General features: G+C 48.6%; 1 protein-coding gene across 1 annotated transcript; it reads left to right on the forward strand.

The window, feature by feature from the left end:
* Positions 1 to 1,857: 1,857 nt before the first annotated feature.
* Positions 1,858 to 23,514, forward strand: SORD (sorbitol dehydrogenase). The gene is made up of 9 exons (XM_068957899.1): positions 1,858 to 1,995; positions 5,225 to 5,258; positions 5,980 to 6,144; positions 8,312 to 8,471; positions 9,960 to 10,078; positions 10,560 to 10,625; positions 18,501 to 18,676; positions 21,317 to 21,438; positions 22,094 to 23,514. The coding sequence occupies exons 1-9, from the start codon at positions 1,936 to 1,938 to the stop codon at positions 22,257 to 22,259; spliced, it is 1,068 nt and encodes a 355-aa protein (XP_068814000.1). The 5' UTR covers positions 1,858 to 1,935; the 3' UTR covers positions 22,260 to 23,514.
* Positions 23,515 to 24,864: the final 1,350 nt, after the last annotated feature.

Consider the following 24,864-nt stretch of genomic DNA (forward strand, 5'->3'; position numbering starts at 1 on the left):
ATTGTATCAAACTCGCCAAGTTCTCAACAGAGAAACAGCTTGAGTTTCTGCCAAGAAATCATGAAAAGGGTTAAATCTAGAAGATGTGGGGACCTCGAGGGGTTTGGAAGGAAGCTTGCAGGCCTCAGTAACTGATTCCTCCAGGATTTCTTCAGATCTAGGGATCCAGAGGGCCAGACCGCATGCTACCGGTAGGGCTGTGAGATTTCAGTGACTTACAAGCTGAGAGCCAGGCAGAACAAAGCAGAAAACTTGCCCAGCAAGTCTAGTTTGGAGGCTAATTGCAAACACGTCACAAGGAGAGCCATGAACCGGTGCCTCAAGAAAACGAGTGCCTTCAGGAGGAGATGGCTGCTTCCTGTCTTTCCATAATTTGTGGAAATTTAAATATTCCTGCTTCATCCACTTAAGTAGTGTATGGAGCAGGAATTGTATTGCTGTGCAAATACTGAGCAATGTGTTTCATCATAGCTTCCCTTGTATACACAGACTCTTTCCCCTGCCCTCAGAGCAACCCCAGAGACAGCGCATAGCCACTAATTTGATGTTGACTACTGCTCAAATAAACATTATGAGAGTGATAGATACAGCTGACCCTGATGTGGAGGAAAGAAATTGCATCAGTCCTTGTGAGCCTGGAAGGTAGTCTAAACTATGATCGCAAGAAGGAAAGGGAGTACACAGATATCCCCATTCATGCAAGCAAGAAAATACATCAGGTGGAGATAATAACATTTTTTAGCTGGTTCTGGCAACTTTGTGTGACATGTCCTGTAGCTTTCTTATTTTTGCAAGAAACTTAATTTTGAAAAGCTTTAAGCTTCAAACTAGGGGAAACCGGAGCAGATAACCTCTTGAGATCTTGGCCAGCTCTGTTTTTCAAGGGTCTTGAACTGAAAATATCTTCTTACTCCTGAAACCTAGTACTACAGAATTCTTGGGCTTTTTGCAGCTCTCACAATTGAGATCTCCATGTTCAAATGATGCTACTGTGCCCCCAGCACGTTCCCAGTCAATAAAACTGCTTCCACAACCGTTAAAACTATATGCAGTTCCAGATGAACCACCTTCGTGTGTTTGATTTGGTTGAGGCAAGGCCACAAGCCCGCGTTTCGTTGAATGTTAGCCAAAGTACATGATACTATGTTTATACTGGCTTTACACTGGCAGCAGGACAAAACAGATTACTCCATCTAACATGAAAGTAAAAGGAGCATGGGTAGACGATACTTGAAACAGGACAGGACCTAGCAGTACGAAGCTGAAGTCTGAAAGAACGGAACCAGCGAGTCTGTGCTGCATCACAGCGTTTTATAAAGCACCTCCGGCCTGACCGATGCGGCACCACGTCCCCTTGAGCTGGGCGCAGTGCCCCGTCCGCGGACACCTGCGGCGCGCTGGGGAGAGAACCCACGCTCAGAGCGAGGCCCGAGGGGACGAGAACGCACGACGACACGTCTCTGGCCAAGGAGCCGGGGCCTGCCCCGAGGCGCGCGAGGGAGCCCAAGGCAGCGCGTAGGCAGCCGTAGTTCTGGCAGGCGTTGACTCGCCAGCCACTGCCCCTGCACCCTGCATGTATTAATTCACAAATTTAATCTCCTCAGTGATTTAAACATACGGGGCTGGGGTGGGGAGGGAAGACGGAGCCAGGCGCTCCTCAGCAGGGCTGGCCAAGGGCCGAGCGGCAGCAGGGAGCCTCCAGCGCGTCACCAGGCGGAGGCTTCTCCCCGGCAGCGGCGTGGGGCGGCCCGAGGGGGTCCCGCCGGGGCGCCCCCGGCCTGAGCCCTTCCCCGCTGGGGGCGGGGGGGGGGTGAGGCCGGGCCTGCCCGCTCCGTGCCGCGGGGCGGCGCCGGGGCAGAGGGCGGCCCCGCCGCGGGAGGCGCCGCCGCCGGCCCTTGGACCCGGGCGCGCCGCCGAGCCGCGCCGGGCCCAGCCATGGCGGCGCCCGCGCAGAACCTGGCCGTGGTGGTGCACCGAGCCGGGGACCTCCGCCTGGTACGGGGCCGCGCCGCGCCGCGCCGAGGGGAGCGGGCAGCTGCGGGCCCCGCCGCGGCTCGGCCCGGCCCCGGGGGCCGGGAGAGGGCGGCCGCGCTCCGCCGCCCCCGGCGGGCTGCGGGGGCGGCTGGGCCCGCGGCGCTGCCCCGGGCGCGGCGGGGAGGCCGCGGCCCTCAGCGCCGCCCGGAGCCGCGCCGGGCGGCCCGAGGGCGGGGGACCCGCAGCGGCCTGCGGCAGCCGGGCCGGCTCCTCGGCGCGGCGGCGGGGGGGCTCCGGCGGCCGCGGCGGGGCTGAGGCGCTGCGGCGCCGCTGAGCGGTGGGCCTTGCGCCCCCGGGACGCGCGGCCTGGCTCGGGGCGGCCTTGTGCCGGCTCTGTGAGCTGAACCGGCCGCGGCGGGTGGGAGCGGAGAGGAGGCGGCCGCCCCGGCGGCTCGCCCGCGGCTGGCGGTGCCCCCGGGCCCCGGAGCGCTCTGCCGCAGCGCCCCGCAGCCTTCCCGCCTCCGCGCGGCCCCCGTGGAAGCCTGGGCCGCCCAACGCGCGGGACGCGAGCCCGCGGCGCTGCCGCCGAGGCCCTCTCCGCCGAGCGCTGGCTGGGAAGAGGGGGTTGAGACAGCCTCTGCTGCTCGGTAGATACTCCCAGGAAAAGGCGTTCCCGGGAAGTAAGAAGAAAAAAAAAATGATGCGTTGATTAGTCCAGCTCATGTGAGCCCAAGCGAGGAGTAGGAAGGAGGTTTCAAACAGAGCAGCCAAACTGATCACGCGTGTGCTTGTGTCAGACTGCCTTGCAGAGAGCGGGACATTTTATTTTTTTTTAATCAGTGCTGCGAATCAGTTCTGCTTCTCTGGCTGCAAATGATCAGCTGTACTCGGGTGATGAGACATTTGTGGCACCGCTAAAGGTTTATACTTGCCAGTTTGGTGGGTGCCAAATCAGAGAAGAAAGACTGACGTGGGCAAACATTGACAGACAGTTTTCGGAACAAACAGTTCTGGTAGGATAGCCCTTAACAAATACACAGACTTTGGACACCTGTAGCAGCCCACTTGCGAGATGATTGTCAAGGACGCAGTTGATTTTTATCATTCCCGCACAGCTCAAGCAACGTGTGCCAAGGCTAAGCAAGTGTTCGTGGGGATTGAGGAACGTCACATACACAACATCTTCAGCTGAAAGTCGGCTTTTATCTCTAGCTGTCGACTGTTCTGTTCAGTCCCTTTGAAACAGCTGAGGCTGGCTGTACCTGCACCCGATGTGTTACCAGGTTACACGCTTAGATATTTTCTACATAAGGGGATACACTTAGATCAACAGCTTTCAAAAACTCTCGCTCTGGGCTGTATCCGTAGTGGGACAAAGCGACTCGTATAGCGAAAACGTAGGTGCAGTTCTGAGCAGTGAAAATTTAACTACGATTGAATTGTACTCTGACTGACGCTGCAGCCAACAGGATTTGGCGCATCCTGCTGACACAGCACTGACGGTTCAGCAGATAGTTTAACCATGAAGGAAGAGCAGTACTTCGGAGAGACACTTGCATGGGTCAGCATTTGTCCACCTTCCCTTCACCTTGCTCATCACTTTGCTTCCCCCAGTTCTCGATTATGCTACAGTCCCAAGCATAATCAGCCTGCAGGGTTGAGGTTTTGGTACAAATAAGCTGTGTGTGTTTCTGCACTCATTAAATCTGATGTTGTTTCCAGAATTTTACTTTCTGTGGTGTTTAGAAGTACAAAGTACGAGTTGAGAAGTACTGCTGGGACTGAGAATGTATTTAATTAGTTAAAACACAGCACAGCTTTCCACAAAAACAGGGTGGGATTCCCTGCCCTCTCCACAATGGAGGGAAGCGGAAAAATCTCATGTTTATTGTTGTGTAGCAACTTCCAACTGGTGCAGCTAATACACAGAGGACTGTTAAAAAGTGATCTTTCATCTCAAATCCAAAGATAAATGTTCTTGCTAAGTAGATAGTGAAGATGCTCTTGCAAAAAGATAGAGCCAGAGTTAGACACTGCAAGGTGAGACAACCAACCGTGGGCTCACTCTTCTGTAATGTGCACCAAATTATTTTTCGTAGCTGTAGGTTTTAAACAGGGACTCTGTGTAGAGGAGGTCTGCCCCAAGGTTGTCTGCCCACTTCTGGGCTGTGGGTAAAGGGATCTAAGATGCATTTAAATTTGAGCAGCAAATGGATTATGAAGGGTTCGTTGTTAGCACTAACCACTTTGTTAGCTCTGCGGAGACTTTCTTAAAGACACGACCTTAGAGATGGGTTTCTTATTGATTTGAAAAAAATTAAACTTAGAGTTAGGAAGACATGTGTGGCTGAGCCTGTTTAAAGCTTGGACATTCACATGCTGTCTTTGTTGTGCAGTAGTTGCTTGACCCCCAATTTTAGAGGTGTTTGAAAGCATGTGTCACAGTCCAGCATGGCTGTGCACTGTCTTTATCTTGCACAACCCAATAAAATTATTCCTTTGTCTTTCAAAGTAGCTGAGGGAATTCTGTGAGGACCTGTTAGGTGGGCAGGTGACTTGGGGCTATAACCAACCCTCTGTGACTACTGGGTGTGTACGGTTAACCTGAACTGGTCTCTGTTCCCAGTTTCCTTCCTTTCCTTTTCCTTAATGTTCATGTCATGAGCAGGTGTTGTGCCAATTACAAGCAGAGGGTGTGACTTTAAATGTCATTTACAGTATTATTTATAATGTATTTAGACATTTAGTAATTATTATATAGTAACAATCATTTGTATTATTTACAGTAATATTGTAAGTGTTGAAATAGTAAAGCTTCATATAAATATGTGGTTCAAAATCTGCCCTGGTTACAGAAGACAAATTTGTTTTCAGAGTGCAGGATGAGGGATTCAGCTGAAACTTGAGGCTGTTCCAGGGCAGGGAAGTTCAGTTCATGGATCTTGTTTGCATGGAGAAGTTACTGCACAGTAAGTTAGAGCATCGATTTACGAGCTGCCTGTGTGGTCACTGGTAATGGATGCCCACGTTACTCCGCTGTGTAAGCAGAATGAGGTGATGTACATTTATATCCTGCCTTATTGCACAGCAACTTCTGTGAGCAGACAGAACTGCAAATTCGATCTGTTTGCATATTTACCTGGAGTAACCTAGACTACATATTTACCTGGAGTAACCTAGACTGACTTCCTGCAAGGCATTCCCGTAGCTTTGCACCGGCTGAACCCTTTTTTTGTTTGTTTCCTCATAGGAAAACCGGCCAATCCCAGAACCGGGTCCTAATGGTAAGCCTAGAGACTGCTTCTGTCTTGCAGTGTTATTTACTAATCTCCCATTCTCTTCTGGCACTCTGTGATACTATAAAACAGATAAAATCTTTCTCAGGAAATATAAAATAGTCCAGAAGAGAACACGCAGCTGAAATAGGTCACGCTCTGTGTGCTTGAAAAGAAGAGCTGGAGCAATCAAAGATATATCCCGTTATCTGGTTCTTTTTGCTGCCTGTTTTGTTGGTTATACATTACACGTTATATCGATTTCACTTTGCCCAGCTCTTGGGACGGGTCAGACAATCCTATATGAGGACTAAATAGGAATGGAGTATGGGCTGATAGGAGTTGGATTCACTAACTCTCTCCAGGGCTGAAGTCCTACCTTAGGGAGGAGGAATTAAGCGCAGCTACTCTTCTGCTCTTGCTCAAGTAACGTAGTAGCCATCCCCCTCTTAGATTTCATTAGCTTTCATTGCTAGGGGTTTTAGTGCCTTTTAAGCTTTCCTCAGTTGTAAATCCTTATATAGTTTTGTATTTCAGTAGGCATCTCATGAATAGGTCATCTGTCCAAAAGTGTGCATGAGCAGTACATATATTTAACGCTAGTAAATTTGAATGTTTCTATGCTTGCTTGGTCTTGGCTGTGGGGCACTGGGACAGCAAACTTGTAATTGTCCCAATGCCTGAACAGGTAAGCTTTTCCTACAAGGAATCTTTCTTCTCTTTCTGGCAGAAGTCCTCCTGCGGATGCATTCTGTGGGGATCTGTGGGTCTGACGTTCACTACTGGCAGCACGGTCGAATCGGGGATTTTATTGTAAAGGACCCCATGGTATTGGGGCATGAGGCTTCTGGGACCGTCATCAAGGTGGGATCAGGAGTAACTCATTTGAAACCAGGTGATTGGAATCAAATCTTTTTTTTGTGTGTGTTTTCCTGTTGATCAGTTCTTGAGAAGGAATCGCTAACAAGCAGTGCTTCTGTGTTATGTTTATTTATCTGATGTTCTGAGCTGTGAGGAGCACAGTGTGACCACCTCCTTCAAAGAGTATCACTGCACTATTCATCACCTAACTTGGCCACCGTGGTTTATGGTATTTCTTAGGTATGCTTTGTCCTGTGATGTCTTGAGCTGTCTGAGTTTACTTTAAGGCAGAACCAAATGTATGGCGGTACAAGGTGCTTTTTGAAGAAGTTAGAAAAAGCTTCAGAAACCGTGTACATTGCTCTTGCTAGTAACCTGCTGTTAGTGTTTCTTTGCTGCGTTCCTGAAGGAGCAAAAGGCCTCCTGCAGTGGAGAGAAGTCACTGGTGCAACTCCACCAGACCCTGTGCTGTGACCTTTGCTATTCACTGTGCTCATGAATGTCCTAGAAAACGGGCTGAGCAGCGAAGTTGGCAAAGTTTGCTGACAGTGGCCAGTTAGGGAAGGTGGAGAGGACAAGGGAGAGCTAGCAGGAGTTGCAGAGACACCTTATAGATGTCTGGGCGATAAGATGCAGGTGAAATTCAGTGCAGGCAAGAGTGCAGTGGTGTCCATGGCAGGAGAAACAAGACCAGCTTCACGTCTAAAACAGTGTGCTGACCATCACAGCTGAAAGTGAGACGTTGGGCTCTGTCACAGTGCATGGAAACATTGGCTCAGTGCTCAGTAATGGTGAAAAATGCAAATCAGTGTCAGGAAAGGGAGAGAGACTAAATCAGAGAATGTTCTTATATCTCTGTGTGTATCCCTACTGATGCACTTCTGGAGCTCTGCATGCAGTTCAGGTCTTCTCATTTCCCAAGGGGTATAAGAGAAGTGAAGAAGGGTCCGAGGAGGACAACAGGATGAACTGAAGATGTGGAGCAGCTTCTATATGATGAGCGACTAAGCTAGGAACTCAAGCCCTAAAGAGGCAACTCAAGGACATGTGACAAAGATCTAAAGACTCATGGAGGGCAGAGAGAGGGCGCATAAAGATCATCTGTTCTCTGTCTCCTCCAGTACAAGAGCAAGGGGTAGTGGGAGCCAGGTGCTGCTCCTTGACAAAGGATGGTGTGGACGCTAAAAGTTTACATAGTGGAAGGTGGAAAAGAAATCTATTATGGGTTACTAAATACAGAGAAATCACGTCTAGCTTAGGAGGTCCCTGAGTTGAATATAATTGGAGGCTTGGAGAGCACTGAGTGAAATAATTGTATGTGCTTGTCCTGCTCCTCTCTCGCTCAGACATCTCCTGGTGGCCATATCAGAGCCAAGGGTGTACTGGGCTAGAGAGATCTTTACTTCAGTCCATCCTCCCTTTCCTGTATTGCCACTGTGTCACGTGAGAGCCTTTTATTGGAGAGCTTCACCATTAGATTTGTTACTGATTATTTCCTATGCCAAATAAAAAGGGTTCTTTTGTGCACATTTTGTATTTGCAATTGTACTTTGATACCACGGTTGTTTTCTTTAGTCCATGATTTTGGGTAAACAGTTGCTCCTTGTCCTGCAGCGTGCGCCCTTCCAGCAGCCCACACTACTCCATCGTAGCATCAAGGAGTTTCTGTTCCCCGACAAATCCTGCCTGACTCCTGGGTGTGCTTCTGCACCTTACTTTAGCTTTCTTCCCAAGGAACAGCTCTTTAGAGCTGGCATCCTGGTGGCCAGCAGAGCTCACCTGCTTTGTCCTGATTATTTGCTATTCCAGTTACTAGAGTTTCTGAAAAAAATCTGATCATGTGTGGCTGTGGGATTGCCAAGAGTGAGGGCTGCCTCTTCAGTGGAAAGGGGAGATCTGCTAAGGTTCATTGCAAGGCAGCTGGAGAGAGGTTTTTGTGTGCCTAAGCCTCCATCTGGTCTGTATCTATGTCTCTGAAACACCAGCTCTTTTCATGAAGCTGCGAAGATCCTGGTGATGAGACCCCTTTGAAGAAAGTGTTAGGAACTTTCCTGGTGCATGCAGCGTGATCTTTCTCAGTAAGTGCCCTTATGCTTCTCCTGTGCTGGGTTTTCATGCTCTCTTCCTTGGCCGTTCTGAAGTACCCATACTTACATGCCTACCTTCTCCCCAGGTAACGCAGTCTGCTTTCACCCTGGCAGGTGATCGAGTGGCCATTGAGCCCGGTGTCCCAAGGGAAATAGATGAGTTCTGCAAACTTGGACGCTACAACCTCTCTCCAACCATCTTCTTCTGTGCAACGCCTCCTGATGATGGGAACTTGTGCCGCTACTACAAACACAGTGCCAGCTTCTGCTACAAGTCAGTTGCTGCTCCTTTTGCAGAGATATGTGTGTTCCTTGGGGAGAAGTTAGCTGAAGCAATCTCCTCTTGGCCCTTTTGAGTGTCGCAGTGAGAGCTCTTTACTAGAGCGCAACAGGTTCTATCACTTTCTGATCTGTGAATAATGTATATGAGGCTTGGATGGAAGCCACATCGCAAAGGGTTTGTCAGGCAGGTGTAGTTATCCCCTCTGGTGCCAGACATAAACAAATAGTTCTTGCATGTTTCCTGGGTTGTCACCATTGTTTTAAACTTTAATTGTTTTCCTTTTCCCATTTGCTCCCATTTGCTTTGGGTTTCTTTTCTGTTGTCTTACTGTGTCCTTGCCTTCTCATGACTGTGCCTAGAGGTCTTTGCCTGATTCTTTGAGCTGAGCTAGCTTTATTGCTGCTTTTTAGAAAGCACCACATCACTTCTGACACCCTGCTCTATCATTTGAAACAAAGTCTTCCTAGTTAAAGCAGAACAGGAGCAGAGACCAGCATCCTTGCTGAGCCACCTTTTGTGTGGTGTTGAGCAGCCCAGCTGAACTGCCGGGAGTATAGGTGTTTCATATCCGGTTCAGTGAACTTGAACATGTTCTTAACTGGCAGGACTTACACATGTGCTTAGCAGGAAGTGTGTGCTTCAGTACTCTGGCGAATCAGGCCACTAGAAATCCACATAAACCTCTGCAACATTATACCCATGTAAGTGCTGTTACACAAGGAGTTAAGCGCAGTCTAAGGTAGTGGCCCTATGAGACTGCTCTGTCTCTGGAGCTTAATTCCACTCTGTCATTGTGGAGCAGGTACTTCCATGAACAGGCAGGGGAGAGCAGCCCAGGATTGATCTTTGGTACCTGTGGAGTTAGCGTTCAGGATCAAATGAATCTGAAGGAAGTACATGGATGCTTTTACTTCTGATGAGAGTCTTCAGCCACCTGATGCAGAGCAGGTTCCCTGGCATGAAGTCACTCTACCAGCACAGATTTGTTCAAAAAGGTTGATGGCTGAACTCAGTGGGCTCTCAGATGTTTGGGCAGGTATTGTCTGTCCTTCTGCAGCCGCCACGGAGCTGTCTTTGCTTTATGCGGCATCATCATTGGCTTGCGTTAGGCAGGAAGGTGTTTTCGAAAGCTTGGATCTGAATGACTCCTGCCGGATGAGGAGTATGGGAATTCACTGATGGGTCCCAGCCACAGGGTGGGATGCGTATGCAGCTGTGGGTTTTGTTCCAAAGAGAAAGAGCAGCAAGGGAGACTGAGGCTGGGTGTTAGGGTTGACTCACTGAATGCTGCTTCAGAGCAGGAGAAGAGGCAGTATAAGCTCTTGAAATCTCTTCCAGCCCTGCATTTCTCTGTCCAAGGATGAGAGCATATTTTGCCATTGTGATTTAGACCCATGTTTGGTCTCTGAGTATCATGGCTTTCTTCCATCAGCCTGATAAAGCTCTTTGGTGAATATTGTTTCTGTCTGGTTCCTTCAGGCTTCCAGATAACGTCACCTTTGAAGAAGGGGCCCTTATTGAGCCCCTTTCTGTGGGAATCCATGCCTGCCGAAGAGCTGGAGTCACTCTAGGAAGCAAAGTCTTCGTGTCTGGCTCTGGTATAGTAGAACATATTCAGGCCTTGGGTTCGCTTCCTGCTGCAGCTCTGCGGGATGGAGGGTGAAGGACAGCGTGCGAGCTGTGCTTCTAGGCTCAGCTGTAAGCATGGGTCATGGCAGAGCTGCCCAGATGCTCAGGGGGCCCTTGAGGCTCTCCTTGCCCATACGGCACTATAGCACCACATTTTGAGCAGCCCTACTCCAAAGGGCAGTGTCTGGACGTACTGAACTTAGCAGCTCGAGGGAGCACAGGAGCAGGCAGTGCTTTCCTTGCTGAATCCTTCAGGTATCAACATCTGCCCTGTCAGCATCCAGTCTCCCTACTCTGGGGAAATGGTGATGCTGTGATCCCAGAACTACCCACCTGGAAACACTGTCGGAGCCTCTTTTAGCCCAGGAGTGGAGCTTCTGGCATTTTCTGTGCTTGTGGGTGGTGCTGTCTGGCAGTTGTATATTTTCTCTTTCTCCCCTTTGTACTCAGGACCAATTGGCCTTGTTAACGTGCTTGTTGCTAAGATGATGGGTGCAGCAGCTGTGGTAGTTACAGGTAAGTCCTTTCAACCTGTAGGAGTGCCTTTTTCCTATGGTTTAACACTTTGACTGGTTCCTAATTGTTCCGTGAAGGTAACTGCTGGGGACTGCAGTCCAAGCAAAATGGAAGGTCTGTTCCTGAATGCACTAGTATAGCATTCCTGTCTGGAGGGAATCCTAATAAGCACCTCATTTTTCAGGAGACCTTGATCTTCACACTGATTGGCACCTATAAGAAGATGCAGGTTATGACTGCTGCTTCTCTGTGACGTTAGCGGCCCCAGCAAATTACCTCTGCTTCCTAGCAGAGACAGGTTGTGCAGGTGCATAAACCACAGGCTATTGAGCAGTCCTTGGATCAAGCCCAGAGACTTCTGGTGGACTTTGAGCAGGTCTTGGGGAAGAGAAACTGCATCCTTATGTCAAGACTCTGAGTTACAGAAGCTCCCTTTGCTCCTGATGCCTCTCGTCACTAACTGTTTTCTTTTTATTTCCATTTTGAGCTGTTCTGACCTCAGCTTTCCGCTACTGGTTTGTGTTACACATTTGGCTCCTAGATCAAGGTGCCCTGAGTGTCAAATTTCCTCTTCCCTGTAGGGCTTATAGACCTTCATTATATTTCCTGCTTAGTCTTTGCACTGATAAGGCAGGCAGTCAAGGCAGCACATGTATTTTATACCTCTCTTGGAGCTATTCTTGGAGCTTCACGCTGAGCGTTTTTTTCATATTCCTCTTGTAGTGATAGGTGATGGCCTGCACACAGTGTTTCCCCAGTCCTTTTTGTGTTCAGTCACACTGTTCCTCTTCAGTCCTCTTTTGATGCCCTTCTTGCTGCTCTCCTGCTGGAGGGTTCATTTTCAGCTGGTTATGCATAATGACCTAAAAGGCCTTTTCAGAGTCCCTGCCTTTCAGAAATAGGCCGTCCTTGCCTGACTGTGTCCTGGGATTTGTATACGGTCTTATATTTGGTTAGCCTATTCTTCTGATGAACATATAGGTTCAGTCAGGCTCATATCATGCTCACAGTGCAGTATTTGACTCGCAGTCTCTTGGCCAACTAGAACTGGCGCTGGGACATCACATGGGTGCTCCTGTTCGATGTTCACAGGATCACTGAGAGCTGAGGTTGGAAGGGACCTCTAGAGATCGTCTAGTCCAGCCTCCTGGCTATTCCTATGAGAAAACATGATGTGAAGGTTTTCCTGGATGTTTCTAGTCCGACTGCTGTTTGCAGCAGGACTGTCACCAGCAGTGGATCAGGTCAGGCGTGGTTTTGTCTAGCTGAGTGTGGAAAACCTCTGAGAATGGAGATTCACACCTCTTGGTATCTAGTCCAGGACTGCACAGCCTCCTAATAAAGAATTTTTTTCCTGGGGTCCAATCTGAACCTCCCAAACTGGAATTTGTGGCTATTTCTCCTGGTATTGTCTGCAGCTACTGAAATGAGTTTCTCCATCCTTCTCTGTAACTGCCCTTCCGGTTGTTGCAGACTGCGACTGGATCTCTAACCCAGTAACCCTGGATACTAACCCAGCCCAGCTCCCACCACCTCCCCTTCACATAGTTTGTCCAGAGGAATTAACACAGTAGTGCCAGCTGGAGCAATCTCTTGAGGTTCCCTGGTTGAAATTTCCACCAGGTATTTGAACAAGGCCTGGAAGTGTTGTTTCCAACTGCTGCTGCTACTCTCTTTGATCCTTCTGAGTGCTGGTGGCCAGGAGGAACACTTACAGATACAGCTAGAAAATGAGCACAAATCATTGCAGCGTTCCTGGGCCAAAGCCCCATCTGGAGCTTTTAAAAGGCTGTTACTCCACCTCCCCGCTTAGGGCTAGGAGTATTCTTGGCCTCTCAGTTCCTGTGTTTCAGTCTTCAGGTTGACACATAAAATTAAGGTTCCACCCTCTTGTCATTGCAGAAACATATTTCAATAGTAGCTTGTGTGAAAATCCAAGGCAGATTATTGCTTTCTCCTCCCTAAGTCCTCTTACTGCCTAGTCTGGGGCATTTCTTGCTCTGCTGGCCCCGCTCTGCAGGGATATGCTTGGTGGATATAATCAGTGCTGGCCATATATTTTGCTAAGTGTTGTGTTTTGAGGGTGATAGTTGCTATAGCAGGAAGAACAACTCTGGTTCTTGAATCATGTGTGAGGAACCTTGATGCAGAGCTGAGCTGGTGCAAGGCCTGTTGGTCGCCCAGTCCTTGGGCGTGGAAGGGGTTGATGAGCCAGCAGGAGTTGGTGGGGCTGATGCTGCTGGGTCACTTTGCTACCCCATCCCCTGTCCTGCTGCCTCGAGCCCAGTCCTGCCTGGTTGTATTCTTCCCTGTAGCCAGGGAGCTGCTGTTTTTTCTGTCTGTGAGCTGCTCCTGGATCAGCGTATGCCGTATGGCTCCATACGGCCATAGGAGGTTCTTGGTACCTGGTTTGTAGGGTCAGGAAGTTTGGCTACATAAAATTAACTCCTCCTTATCTTTAAGCTGTGACTAGTGATCCTGACCTGTAGACATCTTTACATCACCTGCATGACAGGTGTTCGGATAAGTGGCTAAGAGACGCCCGTGCAAGTGCTCTTCCTAGTCAGATATTTTGTGCATGACACGGGTGGAGGAATGATTTTTTTTTTTTTTGACTCTTTGCCCGAGGGGATTTTGCTGCCCTTCTCAAGGAACTGCTTTTTCTGTTGGCTTTAGGAGCCAACACCTGTGAGCTGACTGTCTGCTCACAAAGGCCCTCTTGTATTTTGCTACCAGATTATTTCAGTTAATTGCCTGGAGTTGTTACGGTGTGAAAAGCTTTGCCTGCACAGCACATTTAAAACTCATTGCATTAAGTATTTGTGTTTGTTTGGAGAAGCTGCATGCAAATTTAGAAATCTAGAAGAGTCTAGAGACCCGGGGAGAACTCACCTTCTGTGGCTTCAGCAGTGGTTTTCTGTGGCATAGCTGGAGCCAGCAAATTTTGGAAAGTTACATTTCTCTCGGCGGGATCGAGTCCCTTCTCTGTCGTTCCTGGAGAGATATTGGCATCGTAGCTGGAGGCTCACATTCAGTCCTACCCTTCCCAAAGGCTTGCGCACACCAGAGTTTGGCTCTCTTCCTGGCTATGGCAGCTTGCCTGATAAAAGATATTAGTGCTTCTGATAACCTTTGCTCCTTTCCCAGAAGTGATTTCTTCCTGGCAAGACTAGTGTTTTCCCATTTGGGGGGTTTTGATGTATTTAACTGCGTGCAGTTGGGCGCAGAAGGGGTTGGTTGATGTGTTTCATGGCTCTTCATCTTCTCTATGGTCTAAAGCTTTCTGTGCTCTGCCCCTGAAGGGCTGTGATTGGTATTGATGGGAAAGCTTCTCCTGTCCTTCTGCTTTGCTGTGGACATTGCTGTTGCTCTGAAAAGCTGCTTTTCTACTTAAAGGGATCTAAAAGAGCAGCCTTATTCCCCAGCAAGTGCAGTGACAATTTGGATATTCCTGTGACAGCGTTAGGCCTTGCACGGCCTGTCACTAAAGGGACACTTAGTAATTCCCACATAAGAGGAATCATTCCACTTGTACCATCTAAGTCTGAAGTCCCTGGTGCTGCTGCCCTGTGCTCCAGAAACCCTGGAAGTCTGGTCGGGGAAGATGAATAATGGGACAGAATTCAAGTTCTATCTGAAGGATTATCAACGTAGAAAGTGGAAAGTTTCAAGGATATTAGCCTGTTAAATTGGATCTATTGGTTAACCATCACAAGAAGCTTAAGTGTAATTTGATCACTTCCGTGGGAGCAGAGTTACGAGAATGGACTACTTTTAGCCTGTCAGACAAAAATGTATTTAGCTGCAGTGGCCGGAAGTGAAAACAAAATTCTGACTAGAAGCAATATGCAGCTCTGTAATTGTATAATTGATCAGTTTCCCAAGAGTTGGGTTGGGTTGGGTTCAGCCAAGTTTAAACTCACAAATGTCTGAGCTCTAGCTAATATGGTAACCTTCTCATTTTATGAGACTTGCAGATCTGTCAGCCTCAGTTAAAACGCTTAACAATGATTCACTTATGCCAGGTACACAAAGATGTTATCACAGTCCTGACTGAGTGTTATCACAGTCCTGATTGAGTCTGATAGTACTGCTGGGGTGATCCATATACCTATCCTACACGAGGACTTCCTTCCCGAGCAGATCAGCAAACTGGAGGACAGCTATAGGCGAAGTGTGGAGTATTCTGTTAATTTTGCTGCCTATCAGCTACTGTTGTGGCCGCTTTGAGGTGCACTGGTTGACAGAATGGTCTTTCTCTCCAGAAGTGTTCCTGTTCCTCCTATGGAAGGCTGCCCCCTGGGGCACTGCCTCTGGATATGTTTCTGTCAAAGGGACAGTATAAAATATACTAGCAAATGACCAGATAGGACAAGTGGCTGAATCCAGCTGTGTCTGCTGCATGCTGGTGTTCCAAACAGGGTAATATGTGGGGTGTTTGACCCATTGCTGGGAGTGTGGCTGAGCCACTGTGGTCTCTTTCCCATGCACTAGCATGTGGGAGACACCAGCCGTGCCAGGCAGAAGTGCTTCTTGACTCTTCAAGTGCCTTGAAAAGAGCAACTCTTGCTCCTTGGGAGGTCTCTGAGCGCTGCTCATCTAGCAGAGTGTCGAGCATGACTGTACATGTGGCCTGAGGCCCAGTGCTCAGGGCTTGGGAAGGACAGACATGACTAATGCCTCCTTCAGCCACAGGATAGAGAGCTCAAGCCAGGGCTTCCAGGGTGATGTTACGCTCATTTTTCAGCCTTGAGTTTTCCTGCTTCATTTGAATTTTATTACCCTTTGTTCTCCCTTCTTGAAACACCCTCCACAGGTCTCCTGGATGCTCATCTTGGTGGGTGTGCCTGCACCTGGCTTTCTGAGCCTTCTTGCTGCTAGTAGGGGCATGTCTATGGCCTGCCCTTCCAGTAACGTCACATTCACCGCATGAGGGGCAGGGCAGATCCTCTGACCTTGCTTCCTCCCAGCATGGGGGCTGAGTCAAGAGTGGCTCACGTTAGAGCAGTGGCCTTGCCAGGGTTATAGCCGTCTCTCTATCTTTCATTCTCCTTTTCTTTTCCCTCGTTATTTTCCCCCCACCCCCATCTCTGACTTCTCTGAAGCCAGAAAAGAAGCTGTGCCCTCGTGGCAGGGGTATGTTTTTTGTGGTGGACTTGCTGTGTATCTTGGAGAGAAGATCATACTCTTGGGAAAGCTATGATTTTCTGAGTTTCAGCCTAGGACCACTGACTGAAGAGACTTGCCCACCCCAGCAGCCCTGGGTTTGGGAAGCCTTGGGTATTACAGTTAAGTTTCCACCTTTGATCCAGGCTTCTCTTCCAGTGCAAAGACATAGAAGCTCAGTTCCTGAGCTCTTTGGATCACTGCTTAAGTGCACGACAAAGAGGTAGATTCTGCCTCAGAGGCGCCACTGTTCTTTTCCACTGTCTACCTCCTCATCTCCAGAGATGTCCTGGCCCTAGTAGAGTCTGGAGAGGGATGGATGGGTTCCTTCCAGGGGACATGGAAGAGAAGAGACAAACAACGTGGCTACCCAGAGCAGCTTGCTCCATTGTACAGGACAGGGCTTCATCTTCAACTTGAGTGGCCACAAGAAGAATTTGTCTGTCGTAGGCATGTCAGGACAGGTTAGGTGAATGTTCTCAGCTTTGCTGAGGTGAGCTCTTTCTTGGGGCTCTCAAGGTGAGGTCTCCTTGAATACAGTTCACTTTTCTTGAATCAGTAACCCTTTTGCCAAGCTCCAAGTCCAAGAGATGCCTGTTCTGGTGTGAATTGTTGCTATGTCCATGGTGGTCCTGGTCTCCTGGTGTGCTCCTGCCCAGATTGGCCAGTCACAGTGTGCTGCTTTACTCATGCCCAGTGTGAGGGCCCCTTGGCTAAGGCTGAACCTTACTGGTGCTGGCCACGTGCTGGAGGAAGTTGTTTCCTTGCCTTTGCCTGCTCTGGAAGACCCACTGTATTGTGACGGCAACTGCTCCATGCCCAGAGATGGGCAAGAGGGATAACTCCTTGATGCCATTGGTTATGGGCTATTTTAGATGTTTTAGGTCTTTAAAGCATATTTATGGAGCTGTAAAGATTCCTCTGGACAGAGTACCATAGTACAGCCCTGCCCTCACAGACATTTATCTTTACTTGCTTTGTTTCTCTGTGTTAATGGGCTGTCCTAGGCCCAGCCTGTTGCCATATTGTGCTCCCTTTCTCTTACATGCTTGCCTTCCAATTCATCTGTGGCAGAAACTACCCTGAGAGGTGCTCAGCAGCCTCTGGCCCTGTTGTAAGGAGGGTGAGAGGATGGGAGATGTCTGTAACAGCAGGGACGCACTTAGTGTTGCCATCTAATGCATTCCTGCAGCTCGGTCAGCTGAAAGCATCTGTTGATGGTTCATTGAGGAAGCCCTCAGAGAGCTCCTGATCTGCTCTCATCTGGTACTGTTAGAAGTGGAACAGCTACATTAGTGATCCTTTGAGCCCAAGGTGATGTCTCCTGTCAGGAAGACTTCTTGATGCTCTGCTGTCCATAGCCATGGGATTTCCAGCCATAAGGGAGCAAGGTCAGAGTGACCGTGCCTCTGCCTGCAAGTGCCCAGGACCTTCTTGAGGAGAGAACATGAGCAATAGCAAAGCACCTTGTCTTGGGAGCCAAGGAAGGAAAATGCAAAAGAAATGAAGAGGTGGGATTTGCCTAATTGTAGGCTCCTGCCTAGGTTAACTTGCTGAGCTTGTGTATATTGTGTTTTTCTTACAGTCCTGTTCCACTAGTGGATTAAGGTCCCTGCTGAATTAGTGAAGCTGCTTCAGGAAAGAGTCATTGCCAGAGAGGCACTGGGCAATACAGGATTAGTCAGTGGCAGCTTTGGTAAGACATAACTGCACTTTTCAAGCAGGTCAAGTGTAGCTTAGTGCTCCCCCATCTCTCCTGTCCTTCTGCTGCCTTTTACCTTTTCCTGTGCTAAGGTTCCTCTGCCCTGCAGTGAGTGTTGGGACTGCAGCATGCATTAGCCCAGGGCAGGCATGTGCCCGGTAGCAGCACAGCCACAGGAACATGGCTAGTATTTATGTACCAGCACTTGGCCACAGCTGTTCACGTTGCAGTCACATAGCTGCTTGTAGTATCAATGTGCATGCTCTTCAGACTTAAGCATGGCCTTCTGATCTGTCTTGGCAGTGTAGCGCTGTGGCCTCTTGGTGGTCCTGCAGTACTGAAGGAAAATGTGGAGACCTATGAACTGACGTGCTCAGAAAACAGCCCTCGAGTCCAGCGGTTGCAGCTGATCCTTCACTTGATCATTGCTTCAGATGATGTCCTTTTGTCTCTGAGTTTGGAGAATTTGTGCTTTACCTCTTTGAAACATACCTACCCCTGCAGCGGGAAAATCTTTGGCATCTCCTGGGTCTTAAGTTGTCCTCATTGCTCATCCTTCTCTGCCTGCCTAGAAAAATGATCAGATCTCCTCCATATCTCCTCGCTGACAGCTGTGTGAATTTGAGGGAGGAAATTTAGATGCTTTCCTTGCCTGGTTGTGCGCTGCTCTACGAGCGCATGTTCAGGCTCCAGAGAAAAGTGCCTGCATCAGGGCTTCTTCAGGGTGGCCTCCTATATACTTTAAGGGTGGGAGGCACTTTGGTTTGCATGGGCTACATAAATTTTGAGAAAGTACTAACGGGCTGTAGATTCCCATCTTGTCCTACCACAAAACAAATGCTGGTTTCTTTCCTGAGACAGATGACAGCTGGTCACCCAACATGGTGGCCCTGTCACCACTGTTGAGACATCAGATAGTGGTAGAAAGTGGTTTGCAAGCTCAGGTTCTGGCTATGCCTCTGCTTCATTTAATGCTCCAGTTGTTGACTTGTTTCATCTTTCCCTAGATTTATCTGCCTCTCGCCTGCAGAAAGCCAAGGAGATAGGGGCAGATTTCACCATCCAGGTAAAGAATGAGACTGCGCAGGAGGTGGCTTCCAAAGTGGAAAGTTTGCTTGGCTGCATGCCCGAAATAACTGTGGAGTGTACGGGAGTACAAGCCTGCATCCAGGCTGGCATTTATGTGAGTATCACATGTTCCCAGGGTGGAGCAGTACTGGCATTTGCTTTCCTCTTTCTGGGACGCAGCTGTGAGTGACGTTATTCTGCTCTCATAGTGCTTAGTCTCTGGGGCCTTGGTATGGGAAAGAGAAGATGCTTGTTAGAGAACAAACTAAACGAGACAGCTAAGCAGAGTTTTGTGTTTGCAGACATCATGGGGACAATTGTCTGATTTGATGCTCAGATACATTAGCACTTATCAAAGAGACTACAGTAAAACTCTGAAACCTGAGCATAGCTAAACAGCAGTGTCAGGGAGCTGGAACAAGTAAGAGGAGATCTTTCATAAAGTAGAAATTATGTCCAAATGGGGAGAATAATAAAGAGTGTAAGTTCTGGTAGGTGAAGAAGGCAGTTAAAGAGGGGAGTTTTTGCTGTCCTCAGCTGCCTGAGGGGAGGTTCTGGAAAAGATAGTGCAGCCTCTTCTCAAAGATTCAAAGTCAAAGGACAAGAGACAAAAAGGACAAGTTGCAAAAAGGGAAATTGCAGTTGTATAAAAGCAGGAGTGCAGCCCTGGGAGGCATGAGAGAGGTGATGGAAGTCTCCATCCTTGGAGATGTTCAGCACTTGGAAGGATGTGACTCTGAGCAGCCTGATCTGACTTTGAGGGTGGATCTAACTTTGAAATTGGCCCGGCTTTCAGTAGGATGTTGGACGAGACACCTCCAGAGTTCCCTCCCAACCCACATTTTTCTTAGACTCACTATATTGCAAAATCAAACAAAGGTGGTTGAAAAAAGAGTTTCAAGAGCAACTTGTAAAAGGCATTAAAAACTACGAGAAAACTTTACCTTTTGCAAAGCACATTGGGAAGTCCATGAAACTGGTAAACAACCTAGGGGTAAAAGCAGCAGGAGATAAAGTCACAGAAAAATACTTTTTACTCTGGGTATCTGTGTTCATCCTTAGTGAGGCTCCCACACTGGAATCCTTCCTCAGAAGGTGAGCTTCGGAGTCTGTCTCACTATGAAGCCTCAGCAGAAGAGTCTGAAAGGAGTCTGAAAGGCCTTTGGCCTCTCTTGGTTCTACTGTGGCAGAGAGGATTAGTTTTAGCAAATCTATATGAAGCCATTCACTGAGAAAGAGTAGGGTAGGGTAGGGGATGGGTGTGCCTGAGGCAGCTCAAGCCCTGTCTTCTGGTGCGGCCTCCTGTTCTGGGCTCAGCTGACTTCAGGCAATGACTGCAAGGTGAACTGCCCAGATCCCCTTTGCAGTGGGGTCATGCCAATCTCCCCTCCAATCTTGTAACTCTTAAAAAACACCCCGCTGCTTTTACCAGCCCTCTTAATCTTCCAACTCTTTGATAGCAGGGCAGTGGTGGCAATTCCCCGGGCATTATCTGACGTCCAGGAGAGTTCAAGAGACCATCTCAAAGGAATGATTGAATTGTAGTTGTAAATTTTAACAACACAGCATAGATACACCATGGAAAATTCAGGCAATACAGTGATACGAAGTATTTGCTGTTAGTAATTATCAGGATGAAAATAGAAATAAGAAGAATATAGGGATTTTTTTACACTCAAAAGTTAATGTTATTTTAAGGAGAGTTCTAGGAACGCAGAGGGGATTCTGCAGGCCTGTCATTTAATTTTAAGTCTGTAGCAGGCCTTAGTGTAGCATTTCTCATAGGACCTAGGAACCTAGGATATGGTGTTTGGAGTGACTTGTGTTTTGAATGATGAGCGATTCCCTCGGTGAGGCTCAGGAGACCTGGATTCTGCTCCCGATTTTAGTAGTAGTTTGCTGGCTGGCTTTGGACCAGGCAAATCTGATCCAGTTCCTCAGCTGCCTTCCCTCTGGAGCATGGACTTTATGAGGTCTCAATTGCAGCAAAAGCTTTTGGGTGTTACTGTAATGTGAATACTGATTTCCTCAGCTTGTCTGCTGTGCCTTGGCTATGTGGCGTAACAATGTCAGTATACCAGGCAGCACATGGTGGTTTCTGCCAGTGGGGTACAGGTGGACTCACTCTTCCTCTGGCCATACATTTCCTGTGGGCTTCTCCTGATGAGGATTTTCCTGCTGCCTGTGGTCTCAGCTTCGACTTCAGGATTAGAAATGGAGGAGAGTAGGATGCTTCCATGTATGAAGGATGGTCAGGGAGAGGGGCTTAGTAGTTTCAAAAACTTTCTAAAGCCCCATAGTGGTGTAGCTACCTGTAAATCAGCGAAGTCATTTCTAACTTGCACCGTAGCTGGGTGGTTATGTGCTTTTTAAAGCTTCTTTGTGGCTCAGCTGCATTTTAGGCGGGTAAAAACATGGAATATCAGGCTCTTAGACATTTTAAATCTCTCCCATTGAAATCCAAAAAAGCTTTTTGTACTCCAAAGTGCCAGTCATTTTTCAGAATGGGATTTAGATACCAAAATCCTTCAGAGATTTTCAGAAAATTGTTTCCTGAGTGTTGTTTAACACATTTCACACTTATGGACTCCTGGCAGCATCTTGCCTCTCCTCTGGCTTCTCCATTGTGCTCCAAGCAATGTGTTACAGCCACAAAGAATGATTTTATTTTTTTTACGGTCTGCTGCAAAGGCTTTGGCTGTGGTGACTAACTTTGTTTAGCAAAATGTAACATATTTTTGTGTGTGTTCTTCAGGCCACTCGTTCTGGCGGGACCTTGGTGCTGGTAGGACTGGGGCCTGAAATGGTCACTGTACCCATCGTTAATGCTGCCGTGCGGGAGGTGGATATCAAGGGGATATTCCGCTACTGCAATACGTGAGTCTTGTGCGGGGCTGGGTGGGCTGAAGTGTCTCAGAGTGTCTCATCCTCAATATCCTTAAGAAATTCTTGCTTTCCACAAGGAGAGAGGAAGTGGAAAAGCCTGGTTTTCCTTACAATCAGTTAAACCTCATGTCACTCTGAAATACCGGCACCGCAGGGCAACAGCCTGGCTGATTTGCCTTGCACTTTATGCCTCGATTACTGGAACAATCCTTCCCTGCAAACGTGATCACAGTAAAGCAGGCCAGTCGATCAGCTGATGGGACCTCCAGCCCAATGTTCCATTTCAAACAGCAGACGGTGCCAAGAGTCCCTCCAAACCCTTCTGCTGCTGCAAGCAAGCCAAAATGGAAAAAAGTATATAAATGACATTTGTGCCTTCAACTCCTGTGCCCTGTAGAGAAGGAAGGCCAGGTACCGGGGGAAATTTTGCTGGAGACGGACTTGTCTGCAAGTGGACTGGCTTGATGTGAAAGCCAGAGCAGGCAAAATTCCCCTTGCTTTTTCTGGGCTGAGAAAATTACTATAGCAAAGTCTGGTTCTTCCCTGCTCTTTCCTTGGGGCTTTTGGAGGGCGCAGACCTTCACACAGACCTCCCGGATCCAAGCCAGCAACTGCTCTCATGTCCTGCTCTGTCTTTCCCTTCCAGGTGGCCCATGGCAATTGCTCTTCTCGCGTCCAAGCGCATAAATGTCAAGCCCTTGGTTACACACCGCTTCCCACTGGAAAAGGCTCTTGAAGCATTCGAGACCACTAAGAGGGGCGAGGGAATAAAAGTCATGCTGAAGTGCGACCCCACTGACCACAGCCCCTGAGATGTGGTGGTGCCCGGCCCTCTCCCCTGTTACACCACCTGCATGTGACGTGACAGATGAGGCCACAGGAGGCTGATGTATGACTGTCGCATGTTCTCACAGTCACCTTATGCAGGCACTGCTTTGTAATAGAGCTATAAAATCAAATTATCATGAGGGTTAAGGGCACTGAGGGATATGTGATTAGGATATTTGCAGCTAACTACAAATGAAGAACCAGTAGGAAACAGTCTGAGGCAAAATGCTGCTTTTTGATTAGAGACCTTGATTCACACAGTTGGCTCTTCTCCAGCATAGCTCTTGAAGAGCCTGGGTTTCTCTACGTGTGTTAAGCAGAGTGCTCCCATGTGTGTGCTCCAAGAGGTGCCCATATGGCCCTGTGGGTTTGTTGCTGTGGACAGATGGTGGGAGGACATCACCTGTGGCAAAGACGGATGAGAGGACTGAAATGTTGGTGCTACACCTTCCCGCCCCAGCACTGCCCTGAAGGTGTGCTTGCCACAGCTCTTCCCGTGTACAAATCCCTGGGCACAGGACAGCTGTACTTGAATATTCTGCCTTCCAGTCACACATTTCCTTGGGGATGCTCAAGGATTTTAATAGCCTGTGGAACAAAGTCTGGCCAGCCTGTCTCCATGGAAAGCATCCTTACATTCAAATAATTCCCTCCATGCTCTTTGCAAATAGCTCTGGAACAAACTGCAGGCCCGAAGCGTAGACCCCAGTGCTTTTTTGGAGGAGCTCGTCTGGAGGCTGGCTGGGGCTGTAATAGTAATTGTGCCATGTAATCCCCCCACAGCAGCTCCCAATGGGGCAGAAAGGACTGTTGCAGAGCTGGCTGAAGTGCATTTGCAGGAATACTGCCCTGTCTCCAGCTGGGAGTGCAGAGAGCCCGGTCCTAACTTGGGTGACCCGCAGATGCAGGTGGCTGTGGCCCCTGAGAAGGGGCTGCTGGTGGGGGCACGGATTTATTTTGGCATGGAGGGATGTACAGGAAAGAGGTGAGGGGATGGCATCACTCAGAGGTTTTTATCACTGTGAAGGAATTGCAGCTCGATATCAGAGCTTCCTGCTGAGTTTGTGAGCCATGAATGAGGTACTAGTGTGGCGGCAGGTTGCGGATAACAAAATGTAATTGTAGATTGCAATTGTGTTAATTCCAATAATAATGTGATTCTGTAATACTAGGAGATCAATCCAAGACCCCTCTCTTGGGCCGGTACTGAACTTTACCCAATAAATGCTTCCTACCTGACAGTTGTACGTCCCTTGAAGCTTTGGGTGGTCAGTTTGGAGGGGTCTGTGACTTTGTGGCTTGGGGACCTTGCTCTCATTGCAGCACATGGTCTTGTATGGTTCAGCAGGGAGAGCTGGGGAGGCTCATGTTTGAGAAAACCCTCTGCATGTCCTGTACTGTGCTCAGCTCAATGGTTGGGAGGTGTCCACTGCCAACGTACACACCACCTCCAGCTGTACCCAGAAGCTGTGAAAGACTTTGGGGTGACATGGCTGTGCTGGGTTTCTGATGGAAACTCGGCAAGGCCCAATTTCACCCCCCCTTTGTTTGGGTCTCCTGATGCAAAAGCATTCTGGAGAAATGAGGTCTGCTGGTTAACATCAGCCACAGCGGGAATGATTGGCAGCCAACTGGCAGCTGTTTTGGAAAAAAAACTGGTTTGCAGGGAAAGGTGGGCTGTGGAAGAAGGAGGCTGCCCCATTCCCAGGGTGCAGCTCAGTGGAGGCACCCATCTCCTGCAGATCCCCCGGCTGGTGCACTGCCCAGCCACAGCGAGCAGCGGGAGAGCTCACAGCTGGCAGGACCCTGCAATCTTAGGTGACAACCCAGCCACTTTTGGCATTGATTCTCCTGCCTGAGAGCTGTCTCTCATACACCTTTCAGCACTGACTTTCTACACCTTGATTCATTCAGAGGGGCTCACTGTGGCTGAAAGAGGCTCTCCCTTTTTGATGAACCCCTGAGAAATTTGGAATGGCCATCTCTGATGATTTATGCTAGCCTATTATACTTGAATCAAAGGAGATATATATATATATATATATATATATATATAAATATATATATATTTAGAGATATATATTTAGATATATATATAATTATATATATTTATAGAATTGCAGATGTTGCAAAGTTAATTTTGGCACAGGTAGAAGCCTTCAAGGCCACACTACTACAGAGACACAACCCAGCTAGGTTTCCTGTAGTCAGAAGGAGAGATGGTCAAAGTACTGTTCAGAGTAAACTGAGTAGTTAATGTTTCAGGCTGACTCAGTCACTGTAAGCAGGTAAAACCTACTGATAGCCTGTGCCCTTAATCATACATAGTAGTGTTAGCAAAGCCCATGCAAGAATTACTAAAAAGACACCCTGTAAATGGGTGTGCGAAAGCCGGGAAGGGGAAGGCTGCTGGTGTGAGCATGAGCACATACCACAAGGGGAGCGTGAGCACGAGCTTCTGGCTAAGGCACAGGCTCTCCAGCCCCAATGACGTGGCTGGGGGACCACTGGCTGTTGTGGGCCATGTTATTACTGGTAACTGCAGAGCTGCTTCCTGTTGTCTCAGGGGGCTGATTAACACCCCAAGCG

This window comes from Struthio camelus, chromosome 12 (assembly GCF_040807025.1).
Source record: "Struthio camelus isolate bStrCam1 chromosome 12, bStrCam1.hap1, whole genome shotgun sequence".
NCBI lineage: Eukaryota > Metazoa > Chordata > Aves > Struthioniformes > Struthionidae > Struthio > Struthio camelus.